At 37.7% G+C, this 14,318-nt stretch overlaps 1 protein-coding gene across 4 annotated transcripts in view; it reads right to left on the bottom strand.

Moving 5' to 3' along the window:
• Positions 1–1,253: 1,253 nt before the first annotated feature.
• Positions 1,254–14,318, bottom strand: part of BCLAF3 (BCLAF1 and THRAP3 family member 3) — a 32,070-nt gene continuing 19,005 nt past the window's right edge. For 3 of the 4 annotated variants that reach the window (XM_027886758.1, XM_027886759.1, XM_027886760.1), the window contains exons 11-13: positions 11,757–11,852; positions 7,091–7,246; positions 1,254–3,260 (exon numbers count right to left, since the gene is read on the bottom strand). In XM_027886758.1, coding sequence (XP_027742559.1) covers positions 3,219–3,260; positions 7,091–7,246; positions 11,757–11,852 — 294 coding nt within the window. In that variant the 3' untranslated portion in view covers positions 1,254–3,218. Of the gene's footprint in view, positions 5,328–7,090; positions 7,247–11,756; positions 11,853–14,318 lie in introns of all 4 variants that reach the window. The other variant, XM_027886761.1, reaches the window with a different exon arrangement.

The raw sequence follows: 14,318 nt of genomic DNA, 5'->3' as shown, positions 1-14,318 counted from the left end.
TAAAAGACAATATTTTACAGCATTAGCACCTGGACTATTAACAAAAGCAAAACCGCGCCGTTTAACCTCAGACAGGTAATTTGTGTATGAAGACAGAAAACTGTCACTAACGCAAAGGATACATTTTCGCACTTCTCCACTCCCTGCAAAACAGAGTTTATTTTGAAAAAAGTTTGGGGTTTTTTACCCTGAAAATGACAACAAACAATAATAACCACTGAATCAAATAATGGAATTATTTATAAGTAAAAATTTTGTGAAAACATTTATTGTCTGTAGAAACAAAATTTACATTTATTTTATATAAACTATGTTAAACATACATATAAACATACCTACATCTTACTATATATACTTATGAATGAGGCTTTTAGATATGAGATAACATTGTCAAAAGCACCGTTGTGGACTCAAAGACTACAGACTTAAACTGCATTTGCATTTAACTCCAGCTTCAGTAGTTCAAAATTGTCATTTCTTATCCACACTTAGAAATAATTACATTAAAGGCTCCTAACGGTGTGTTTGTATGTGTACATATATGTGCACAAACACACATTAGGTAGTCCTTGTGAAAGTACAGTATAAATAACGCCAACAATCTATTCCTTAGAAGTGGACATTAGTTCCCCTCATTCAACTGGGAGCAAAAAATTCCTGCTATTCTTAAAACAATGAGAGTTTTTTTATTCCATGAAGAACATACTCAAACTACAACAACTGTTTCCACCCTGTCTCTTCCCCTCAATAATAAAGACATAAGAGAAGCCAGTCACAAAATGAAAGCCATCTACTACATTATTTACAGAAAATGAAGTACTAAGACAACATGAGATTTAAACTTCTTAGACAAAATTCAGGGCAATGAAGAGTGAGCAGAAGAAAACTGTATGAAAGTGGCAGGCAGCACAGAGCTACTACACCACGTGGCTAAATACCTACTCAAAATCCCTCCAACAACAAAAACCATCAGGCATGGAAGGAAGGGGCAGGTCTTATGACAATAGTTTTCTCTGATCTTGACACTGAAAATTTATGCTCACAAAACTTGAAACAGAACAAATGCTCATGACTATCCTTAAGGTTTATTAAGGAGTCAAGTATTACAAGGAGGCTTTCAGAGATCTTGAAATGGCTTTTATTACTTCTTTCCTTCATAAGGAGGCTGAAGAACTTCCTTATTTTCAAATCCTGCAGCAATGGAATGAAATCTGTCAAGGGTCGGAGTTTTGAGCAGAAACATCCTTTTTTTTCCCCTCCAGATTCATTAGGATGCAAGTCTGAAGTCTTTCTTTTAAGAGGGCTCTCCCATGAAGAACATTGTAGACTGATGTTCAGATGCTTAAAGAAAGGCAAGAGGCATGTTTCTAACACAGCATGGGAAAAGCTTTCCTTTCCAAAAGCAAGGAAATTAAAGAACATTCTCCATTCACAGCCTAAGGTAAATACTGAGAAATCAGTCTCTCTTTGTTAGGACTTTTAATCATCTTCTCCAAGCAATTATAACTATCCTTTTCCAAGACATAGCAAAAAATGACCTTCCGATGCATAACAAGCAAGTTTTGAGAACTCTGCCTTTTTTAATGCCACAACAGTGTAATCTTGGGATTTTTTTCTGTTTTTAAAGCAACCAAGTTCATTTAAAGAAAACTCAGCATTTCACCCTGAGGCCCGAGGGAAGAAGGCAGCAGGTAAACCGTTACACAACAGGCGATTGATCAGCTGAATTTACTCCCAACCTCAGCTATCAGTTACCTGAGTTGAGACCATTATGTCCAGGTCTCAAGACCATCTAAATCCATCAGGTAAAATGATTTTAAACATGTAAGTAATTATTAGAGTTAAGGCAGGCTTGTAGAAGCCTTGCAATGTGTTGTTTCTTACTAGACCCAGAATTTTGTGAACCTTGTGAACTCAGTCATCACAAAGTTTAAAATAAGGTTTCTAACCAAGTTATGCAGAGATTAAATGGATCAGCAACGTAATTGCTAACACCATAGCAACTTAGTATTTCAGACACTTAATAGGAAGACTCTAGTCATATTAAACCCATTGCATTTTGGATAGCAATTAAAAAAAACAATTTCACATGTGAAAACTGAGAATGACATGAGCATTTAACAGCCATTTCAAGCTAAACAAAAGAAATGCAATTCACATTTGTATTTTCTAAGTATAAAACAGAAAGCTAGAAAGGTCTTAAGACGATCACATTTTCAACTTGCCCTTCCAATGCAAATGCAGTGACTTTACTAATAAAAGAGTCACTGTTTTCCTACTGAGGCTTACACATTTGAAGTAAACAGATATTTTAACAAGAACTGTTATCAGTCCACGCTCCCATTAGAAAGAATGCAATGATCAGGATTTCACTTAAGTCTTTGTACAGGTGTTTTCTACAATGCAGTCACAATACAGAAAGGCACCAAGTTATTCAAGTAAATTGACCTTTCTTCTACTTAACACTTTCTCCTGTTTCTTCATAACCCAATCAGTAACTTCAATACATTGCTCTCAACCAAACATTATGTTCCAGTTCAACAGAATTTTCTGTGCTATAAGAATAAATAATCTGATTTGGGTATAAGTATGTAGATACAGGCCCCTGCAATTCACAAAGATAAATCTACATAGCAACGTCTCACACCAGCTATAGAGTAGATGCCTCTAGCATCTAAGCCATGAATTTTTATAAAATTCATTCATTTCTGTATGCATTTTATAAAATTTAGGAAGTTTTATCATGACAGAATCTCAAATTACTGAAGTTATCAGTCAAGAATGTGATTTGAGCAAATGGTATCACCTTACATAAAAGCTGAACCAACTGAAACAGTGACTAGATTTCACATTACATTCATCTTGAGATGGGTAAGGGTAGGTGAAGGGTGGGGGGAAAATCAAAGTCAGCAAACATGTCAAAAAAACCCCAAATTTCTTTGTAATATGTTGGTCACAGTTGTAGAAATAAAGCAGAAAGCTAAACTGTTAAAGTACAAAACAAATTAGGAGTTGCCTACTCATGCATAGATAAAATAAGAAAGCACAAAATCAGAGGAGTCAGTCACATGTTTAGAACTGGTTAAAGCAGCATTAACTGACTGAAGTCTGACTACTTCAGCATTACTTCCAAGCAGTGTTAGCAAAACTGCCATGTCAGAAGTTTCTTCACGTATCCACTTTTCCCATTTGCTCAACAATGAGTTCACTTCCAGGCTTTAGTAAGAACACTGCAAGAAGCTTACAGACACAGTAGTATCCTGTTGAATAAGACAATACAGCTTCAGTAGTTTGTCCTTTATCATATATGGTTTCACTTCTTATGTCTTTCACAGTGCACATTCAGAAGTTGTGTGAAAGGCTTGTTGGCTTGAGGGTAAGCCTGCCTTCATTTGCAGGGCGCGTGCAGTGCTCCCCTGCCAGCAGAGACATCACAACTGCAGCTACTCCACATTTGCTTTGGGATTACTCACTTAACCTGTTGCTTCAATACCTTATTTTCATCTCCCAGTAACTCTACACAGGACAATTCTGACAGATTCATCACGGACAGCTAAAGTTAAAAACCTCTTTCTTATCTGCAGAAAGTTGCCTGCCTCTATCTGGCTGCGGAATTTCTTTCCTTTCACTTCCCATTTTGTGTATGCATGTGAGGTTACTGAAAAACTAGTTAAATCATTAATGATTGTTATTTAAACTGAAGACCTGTGTTTTAGAAACAAACCATCTGTTACTGCTGAATGACCATAACATCAATGAATGTGGCACACTTCCTGCCTTATTCCCTATGAAATGCTAAGCAGTGCACCCCATGAACTGAAGATCTTCTGTGACGCTATTTTAGCTGTTCTGAGCCATAACCACATTTTCAAACACTCTCTCTACTGAAGGCATTGTGAAAAAAAAGTTATAAAAAAAGCATGCAGAAATCACATCCTGACTTTCCACCCAAAAAACAAGTTTCCTTTCCCCTGAACATACCTGTAACGCATTATTTGAATTCTTATCTACTAGCCACAACAGAGACTAGCCTGCATTCTATATAGCTAACACATCTTGGAAATTATGAAAATACATTAGCCTGCATGTATTATGGATATTGTGAACAACTTCCTTCTTAAGGACATCTCTTCCAACTACATTTTATGAATCTTGAATTTACAATCAGCAAAAAGTCCAAACAAATCTGTAATACAGCCATACAACCCTACCATAGCTTATGCATTAAGGCAAAGGCTATAAACTGGAAACAGATACAATATTGTTTATAGCTGCTTATGAAACAGGTCTGGCTATTTGAGTTTTGTGCTCAGCCCAACAATATTGCAGTAAGGTAAACTTCAGAGAATCACTGGCATTTGAACAAATTACAAGCTATCTGCATTTAAAGCAGTTTCAATTATGAACAGCTCTGCTAGAAGACATGCTTTCAAAAACTTACATTTTTTGTTTTTCTTGTAATTAAATACTTCAGACCCCAATTTCAGAATCCAGGAAATCACCAAATCATTTATGACAAAAAAAAGATTAGAGAAATGTGGCTCAGTTAAGAATCTCATACACCAAAAAATAATGAGACAGAATAATTTTGAGTACAGAACAACTAATCCTCTAATAAACCCAAGCATGCTTTCAGTGCAGTTATAAGCTACTGCTACATTACTTTACATACCTGCCCGTTCCCATTAATTTTAATCAAATGCTGAAAGTTGTCCCAACATTCCAACAATTTACAAATGTACATACATATCAGAAAGCCAAGTATATTATTAAACTAAAGTAATACAAAATACTGTTTTATGGAAATGACTGAACAGAGGTGTAAAATCTATTGCACAACCTAAAAGGTCATTACTTGGAAAATCCTGAGCTAATGTGCTATTACCAAACAATTCAGGCACTTTTTTTTTTTTTTCCTTTTTATTATTACATAAGCAATAAACTTTCAACATATAAACCTCTGGGTATAACAACTCAAGTTCCACCTGTAACAACATGCTGAGAGAAAAAGTATTTAATAAATAAGACTCCCTTCAATGACTTCCTTACTTGAGACTGGTATGCAAAAGGAACTAAAAGGTACACACTATGATGTTTCAGTTGAACACTGTACTTTAAAAGCAAGTATTAAAACTGTAAAAAAGTTCCGCAGCATTCAAAATAAAGTTATTTTTTAATCAATAAAGTTACAGCATTAGTTCCTTTATCCTATTATAAGTCTTGACAATGTTGTCAAAAAACGAACAGATGCTCCCTTTGCTGTGTTATCTGTTTCAACTTCAGGATCACAGTTCAGTTCAGGTTTCTGCTGCAATATTTATATTTCCCTACACAGAGAAAAAAAATAATTACTCCCGATTTGTAACAGCAGAAAAACCCTCTCCACTTTCATAAGTACTGTATTATGGTCCGTAACATGCAAAAGTTTTTCAATTATGGATTTAAACAGCACAATTGTAAAGACTGTACCCTAAAGGATGCATAAGTATTATTATTTCAAATGAAGTAAAGTGAAATAAGGATGTTCAGGCCAGTTTAACAAATTTTGACAAGTTTAATTGTTAAAACGGGCAAAATGCTAGAGTTTGAGGAACAGCTTTGGTTTTAAAGAATTAGCCAACCAGCAACCATTATGCTGTTAGGAAAATGGTTGTCAGACTTATTCTTCAGCATTTATTTTACTTAAACATACTCGAATTCATCAGGCCTAAAAAAGAAAAAAAAAAAAATCAAAATTCAGAACTCATTATGATTCTGTGATTCAAATCATAATATCTAGTAGCCAGATTGTGTTAAGCATGTGTTACAGGTCCAGACAAGAACTTTATTAGCCAATTATAGAACAACACTGGAAATTATTGGGGAAAGCTCACTGCAATAAAATTATAATACTTCTATACCCATTTTACAAGTTCATAATTTGGGGGGGGTGGGGGGTAGGGGGGATGGGATGCAATCTTTCTCCACCTATTTTCCACTAATTTCAACTGAATTTAGCCTTCAGAGATAATACTTGTCAAGGCCCATGCATATATAAGAGGCATTTTCCAGTATATGTCAGTAACAAGTGACCCATTTACCCTGCCCCATGTACTTGGTTTTCTTTGTGTTTTGTTTTTCATTCTGTGTGTTTAAAGTTTTGGGGAGGCTTTTCCCCCCACACTGGGCTGTAAACTTGAGGTTTTTTGAAAACAGCTGTAAGAACTTGTGCTCTAAGGTGCCTCTGTACCTCTAATCCAACTACAATTTCTTATTTATGCAAGCGTATTTACTTGTAGCTGGATGGACAAAGAATTCCAAAACAAGAATTCACCCAGGAACACGGAACTGCAAGAGGCTGTGTGGGTCATCTAATCCAACTCTCTGGTGTCACCAGTAACTTCATACTACTTTGATCATATTTGTTCAATTCTAATACAGGATTTAGAATGTTTTAACTGCTGAGCCTCACAAAAGCTGTAACATTTTATATGGTTCAAAAGTTCTTCTGCAGTTCAACATTATTGTTGTTGCATACACACTGAAAATCAAAACATCAGAAAACAGATACGCTTATTCCAGTTTAGCTTATCAAACCATTTTACACAGACATTATATAGTGTAGCATGTTTTATTCAGAGTGGCACACCAATGCATACTTGAAAGCAAATGATTAATTTAAGGTAACATAACAAAGAGGGGAAGCACACAGATGTATTAAAAAAATTAATACCCTTCACTTTGATTTAAAACCATAGTTTAAGAGGACAGAATATTATTTTCCACAGAAGGCCACTTTCTTGTCCTGTCAGTAGGAAGAGAAAATAGCTGAGTTCAAGAAAAGAACACTGAAACAGGGGCAACTACAGAATCTCAGAGGCCACCTCTGATTTGCAGCTACCCAAAGCAAGTTTCAGCAAGTCTCCATAGAATAAAAACGGAGGAAACAGGAGGACACAACCAAGTTTGCCTGTAAAGAACAAAGAGCCAGTATTCCAGAAATTCCCATCCAAGTTATTCCACGAGGATTTAAAAATCGAAATGGATCTTATGAATATGCATATTTTATAAATGGTTTAGTAAAAAAAAAAAATAAATTAATCCAACTTACCTTTTCTTTCCTCAAAAATCCATCTCTGAATTTATTAGTGGCAAATCCCCTTACACCAACAGAACGTAACCGCTGGTACTTAGCCTGAATATATAAACCCTTCTGTACTAAGCCTGATTTATAATGGGATTGCAAACGGCCATCTGCGGAGTTGCCCTGGGGGAAGGGAGGAAAAAAAATGTGCAAAATGAGGGCACCAAAACTCAGAAGTTCATTTTACAGTTATACACATGTAAAACTTACAGCACCCAGCGACAGAAAGCGTGCATTTGGAAGGGCACACCCTCTGCCTTTACTTCCATTTATTATTCCTCAGACCATCAGCTACCACTTGGCCTGACGACCTGCTGCATTACTGTTTAAAACGTCTGAAATTATCTTCCTCTTAGAAAAAAAGCAAATGTATTGTACAGTTTTAAACATGGGTTGTTTTTTTTCAACCTTTAATGAGAGGCACACTCCATCAACAAAAAACTTTTGGATAACACCTCACTGCCACCAACAAATTCAGGGATGCCAAGCTTGCAGTGGGCACATGTGTCGAGTCTAAAGAGTCATAGCAGAAGCCAGCATATATGTTTTTCCTATAATTTAAGGTCTTACAGTCTGAACATACATACACTGCTCTATGCCTTTGATACCCTTGGACTGGAATACTGTAAACTAAGCGAGCATGAGACTAGGAGTGGAGGTCACAGAGATACTAAAAGACTTAACGGTGAATGGCATTATAAATACACAGAATACAGCAAGATCAACACTGACCACAGCACCTAAAGTTAGAAAAAGATTTTTATTACCAAGCCCTCAGATATGCAACAATAGGTGGTAAAATCTTTAGAGTACGAAAAACTGTCATAATTTCTCACAGTTTTGCAGTACTGCCATTTAAAGTTTTCCAGCATGGTCCTGACATAAAGCATTCATGTATCCTTTCATCTTTTAAATTTCGTTTCTCCACTGCATCCAAATTTAAACAATGGCTTTTCAGCTAAAATCAAAGGAAACCTCCAGACCATATAAATTCTTGTCTTTCTACAAACACCTTTGAAGGGTAGGAGGAAACAAAATCTATCACAGAAATAACCCTTCTTGAGCATGACATAATTACTTTGGCAAAACTGGTCTCCTTTTAAGAGAGTAAGGATCACTTCAAGAAAAATCACATGCTCTGAGGTTGCAATAACTTTAATACCAGTTTTTCCACTGTGTTTTCCACTGTGTGACTGATGAACAACTAAGAAAGGACTGTATATGTAAAGAACAGAGGTTTCTTTATGCAAATACAGAGGTTTTGTTATTTTCCAAGTCATTTCACCCACCTACTTTGTAGGAGAGAACTGAGAAGCTGGCCCCATCATTCCCCCAAGGTTACTCTGACGGAGGACACTTGCAGAAGGCCATTAAATGCCAATGCCTTTCCTGAAGAGTATCAGAGTGCAGGCACACAAATTTTACATGCTCTTGGCTGTATTCAGTGGGTACGGGCCAACCACAGGGAAAGCTGAAGGGCACTTTAACGCTGGATTAACATCCTGAACACAGTTAGGATTAAAAGTTCCCTTTTCCCCCACAGCTGCTATGGTTCTCTTTGACTTCAGTGGCTAGAAAGGGGGCCTTGGTGGTCTGCCACTGCACTTGTATGACAATAGGTAAAAAAGCAGAACAAATATGAGATGGGGAAAAGCTACAAGAGATTGAAAATTCCACTACAGACAGCTTAGATGTTTCAATTTAAGTATCTACATGTTCCATAAGTGGGGAGGGAGGGGAATAGCAGTATCATTAATGCAGAACAGAATCTGCTGTAGACAAAGTTAACTGATGACATATACATTTGGTACACAGGCACCTCAGTCACACATAGCTTAGAGCAAAACAAGGTGATCTACAGTGTGTGGAAAACATCAGTAACTTCTGGTCTAAACGTAAGAAAAAATCTGCTAAAGTAGCATTTAGTTTTACATTAAGACTGTTTTATGAATAACTCTAATGACAATCCCTACGAACAAATGGTCTCAAGTTCTAAAATAAGGCTGTATGAGCAAATAGATGCCACTGCACTGAGTCTGGCTGCGATGGTGTTAGTTTTCTTCACAGCAGCCTACGTGCTGCTGTGCTTTGTGTTTGTGACTAGAACTGCACTGGTAGCACACCATTGTTTTGGTTATTGCCCAGCAGTACCTGCAGAGCACCAACACTTTCTCTTCTTCCCCCACTCTGCCCCTCAGCAAGTACACCAGGGAAGAAGCTGGAAGGGGACACAGCCAGGACAGCTGGCCCCAGCTGAGCACAGGGATGTCACATGCCATATGACCAACATCCTGTTGCCTCTCTGGCAACAGAAACTGAGGAAAGCTGGTTTTGGAACAGGCAGCCATTGCTTGGGGACCAGCTGAGTATCAGTCACCTCGTGAGAGGTGGTGAGTGACTGCCTTTGCACTGCATCATTTTTTCTTCCTCTTTTCTTCACTTGTTAAACTGTCTTTATCTCATCACAAGCTGTCTCACTTTTGCTCTCCATATTCTCTCTCCCATCCTGTTGGGAGAGGAATGGAGCTGAGGGGAGAGTGGGCAGCAGGTGTGTGGTGTTTAGCTGCTGGCAGGGGTGAACCCACCACAGCCATTAATACACTGACTTGTGTTTAAAAAGTGAATGCAGTTCAGTTTTAAAGATCATTGTGCACGTACTCAAAGTCTGGCTTCATGATTCATTGCCAAGTGTCATTACAAAAAAGACCCTTTACATTTTGTAAGACTTCTCCAGATCCTTTATATTTCAGAACAGCAGTTTTTATCTTTTTCCCAAGAAGTTTAAGGTACAGCAAGACCTTTTTTAAAAAAATACTCTAAGTAACACCCATTTTTTGCTTATTAAGTTTAAATGCCCCCATTATATATTTATCAAGAAAAAATGTGTGGGGTGTGATTTTTTGGGGGAGGGGGGGGTTGGAGTGGCAGACAACAGGATTCTCTCAATGCGTTTTTTTGGTGGGGCTTTTTTTTTATGTTGTTGTTTTTTTAAAATAATCAGTCAAGAAAGTCCTGAGTGTAGAAGATACTCAGATCACCTTAATTTCACCAACAGCCTGAGAAGGAAAAGCCACATTACACAGGAGGAAATTAAATGTAAAAAAAAAGTTGATGAAATTAAGTGAAATCAGCACTGCTGTTTCCATGGCAATGATAAAAGTGCTATACAAATATGCAAACTGCAATACAAGTGCATATGCTATTTTCCCTACAAATTTTAAAGCTCCATGGGACAGATCATTGGATACAACGATATTTGTATAATCTGTGAAATGACAACTTAGACAGTTTCATGCCTGTCCAGTCTCCAGCAGAACTTCAGGCTGGTGTAAGTGAAGGGAGCATCCACTATCAACACTGCCTCAGAGATCTGGCAGCCAGTCCTAAAGACACTTTATCACCTGGTGGCTGACAATACAGAGGGGATACTGATCAAGAGGCTGTGGTATGCTTACGTGTTAAAATAGTTTTATCAGGCTGACACTTTAAAATTGTTAACTTCAGCTTGGAAAAAGACTTTTCTCCAGTGGAATAAAGACAGCATTTTTTACTAGTATTAGCTTAGCGATCTAAGAGTCACTGTCAATGCATACCTAAGTGGGAGAGCCTAAAAGCCTTTTTATGCTACAGTTCTTATGCTTAGCTGGGGGGGAGGGGAAGAAGTAAAAAAAAAAAGAAAACCACAAACAAACAAACAACACACCAAAAACCCTCCAAAACAAATCAAGAAAACCCCCAAACCACACAACCCATACTGACACTCCCCCTACTTTCAAAGTTTCATCCAAAAATTACAGCTACTTAGCCATTAAAATTTTACTTCAACCTCACTATCTACAAAACAGAAAAGATGACTACCTATTCTGTGTATTACTTTACTCCTGAGAAAACACCTGTTAAAAAAGCAGGGGTAATTTTAAGGTAGAAAATTAGTGCAAGTTGTTCTAGATTTGATTATTACTTCTTACATAAACAGCTCTAACTGGACCCATACATATCATTTCACTGTTAGAAGGAAGAGTGTTTTGTTTTTCTGCTGAACCCAGGACAGATTTTGCAATCAAAAGGCCTTAGAAAGCCACTGCACTACCCTAGAAAGTAGCTGCCCACCCCTTTAACACTTTAAAGCCCTGAGAATAAAACTTCACTTCCTTCAATTTCTTTTATGCAAAGCTAGCAGTACACAAGGTACCCACAAGAGATTAGTTCCCCAGAAATCCCGGTTTGAAAGGGTTAGTAATACAGTTCTGAAAGTAATAACTTCTGCCTTCCAGTCTTCGGAAATACTCTGGGCTTCTGTCACGTGAAGGAAAGAAAGCTGAGCAGCTTGGTTTTTTTGGAGAGATGAGCTTTCTAGTCACTGCTCAATTTCTGCAATTCTCATTCTCAACTTTGCAGTTATCTTAATAATTTCAACTGCAGGGACTCAATACTGGATAACCCTGCTCAATCCACTGCCAGCCCTCTTACCTACCAAAAGCTAAGCCTCCCGTGATTCCAATGGAGACAATTCAGCTATGATGACACTATTTTGCATGGCATTTAATACCTTCAGAAGTGTGTCCCCTGTTACTAAACTCAACAGGTTCGTGCACCATTTATGTCCAAACAAGGAATAAAAGCTGATCTGTACCTTAAAGTGCCTTCTGATGGGTCCTGGGTTTTCAAGGTATCCTCTAATGCGTCTGGGAGGGTAAGCATCACTTGGTTTTGAAGAATAGTAAGAATTCTAGTAGGAAAACAGATTTATAGCTTAAGGTTACTAAGTTATTCAAGAGAAAAATAAAAAAATGTTCAGGTTATACTAACAGATATTGCAACATTTTCAGTCTTACAGGGTTTGACACAATGACGCTGTTTGAAGAAACGGAGTATCAGGAGCACAGGGCCAGCAGTGCAGGATGGCTGAAGGGATGGCAGAGCCACACACTGTTAGTGTAGTCACCTCCACAACAACCAAAAATTGTATAGCATGTTAATTGGTACTTTAAAAATTCTACTTTTAACTCTACATTTCAGGAGAGCATCTGAGGATTGCCTGCCCACCACAGAAAAACAGGCAATTTCAAAAGCAAGTCACACAGACAACCGGCACCGAAGTTGTGTCAACACCCTGAACAGCTGCAGTCAAACAGCCATGGTGGCCTAATACAGAGCACTCCAGCCACTGACCTACCTGTGCATTTCGGCCCTTTTCCAACTTTCCCTACGACAGCCCCCTCCAGAGGATGTCATTCTCTTCCATCATTGAGTAGGATCATAAATATTTACAGAAGCACTGGCATATACTGCATTAAAGTCATCTAATGCAGACAGAATGGACTTACTGATGCACCCTCAGCAATCAAATCAACTTTTTTTATGTTCCATTCTTGGACAGAAGCATTCCAGTGCTGTTAAAATTTCCTTTGAGAAAATGGAGTTCAGGAGTTTGAAATATATTTTAAAAATAACCTAAGAAGAGAATTGTCCTGAAATATTTAATAAATAGTAACACCTAGTAACAAATGCAAATGCATATTTTGCTGTTCACAGAACTTCTGTTCACTAACTACCAGAACTCTCCAGGAACACTGTTACTAATTGAGGGGGTAGGGCATGTGTATACATAATAGAATGGTGTCAGAATCCAAGTTAACTTTAAATCAGGATTTAAGCTTTTTTTTTTTTTTCTTTCTTGTTTTAGACTATATGAATATCTACATCTCAACTATTTAGCTTCTTACAATGCCTTGATAAGAAGGGATTCAGAGAACAAAAAATGAGAGGAAAAAAAAAAATTAAGGAGTGAGGTCAAAGTGGTTTTTCTGAGAAAAAGGTATGGAAAATTAAAATTAAATAGGGAAAACTATGACAGGAAATCTGCAGCTCCCTTCTTATTCTAAGAATATGAAGACACTCCACAAAATAAAATTATGTTTCTCCATGTAACACAAGCTGGAAGCTCCCAGTTGAAGTACTCTTCCTTAAAGCTGGGAATTTGTCAAGATGAAAAAAAGTATTCAAGAAAATTCCTTGTTACAGTTAAAAATAAACCTCTAGGAATTAAAGCTTGCTTTAACTAGCTGTGGATACAGCCTTTCCCACTCTCACCTTCCTCAAGACTAAAGTAAACTCATGGAAACACAAACATTAGAACTACTTCATTCAAAGATTCAGCAACCGGTTTCTCAGAAACTTCTTAAAACAGAGGTTTTAAATTTTAAAAAAGAAAAAAAAAAAGGTGTTTGTTCTGATTTTCTACTTCCCTCTTTAGCTATCCTCCTTTTGTCAGTAGAGTACAAGGCCAGATGGACACTTTTTACAGTCAAGGTTAGATAGACAATTGTACCTTCAAGACATAAGTTCTTTTCAAGTTTAAGGTCAATCCCCAATTATTGAATATTAATATCACAAATGTTATATTTTGAGAACTAAAATTTTTTATTTTCCCCACATGGCTGACCATGAAGAGTCATTCCTTCTTTAGGATGCCTTGCATTTATACTGGCCAAGCTTTCACAGCTACTGTTGTTCCAAAGGGAACAACTCCTTACTGCAGTGCAGGACTTCCTAAAAACTGCATGTTTGCAGTTCACTATAAAGTATGAAAATGCAATCTTCTTGAATCTTCATCACATTTAACAATAACTCACTGTCTCATTCAAACTAACCTCCTTTGTACTGGAATTACTCTGGTGGGTTGACTTTGTTGGGATGCCACATGCCCACCAAGCAGCTCTATCATTCCCCTCCTCAGCAGGGGAGGGAGAGAGAAAAAAAAATTTTAAAAAACTCATGGGTCAAGAAGGCAGTTCAATAAAGCAAAAGCAAAGACTGCAAGCAGAAACAAAGGGAAACAATGGATTTATTCTCTACTTCTCATCAGCAGGCAACATCCATCCACTTCCCAGGAAGAAGGGCGTCAGTATCCACAGTGGTTGCTCCACAGGACAAACGTCATAATAACCAATTCCTCCCCATGCATCCTTCCTTTCTCTGAGCTTATATTGCTGAGCAGATGTTATATAGTCAGTTTGGGTCAGCTGTCCTGGCTGTGTCCACAAGATCTTGTCCACCCCCAAACTAGGAGGTGAGGGGGGATGTGGGAGAGGCACCCTGGATGTTGTGGAGCACTGCCCAGCAGTAATGAAAGCACTGCTGTGTTACCAACACCTTCCTGGCTACCAGTGCAAACCACAGCACTGTGGGGGCT

Source organism: Empidonax traillii, unplaced genomic scaffold (genome assembly GCF_003031625.1).
Source record: "Empidonax traillii isolate 1590-97213 ecotype Southwest subspecies unplaced genomic scaffold, ASM303162v1 scaffold194:size798623, whole genome shotgun sequence".
Taxonomy (NCBI): domain Eukaryota; kingdom Metazoa; phylum Chordata; class Aves; order Passeriformes; family Tyrannidae; genus Empidonax; species Empidonax traillii.
This window is presented reverse-complemented; position numbering and strand designations above follow the sequence as displayed.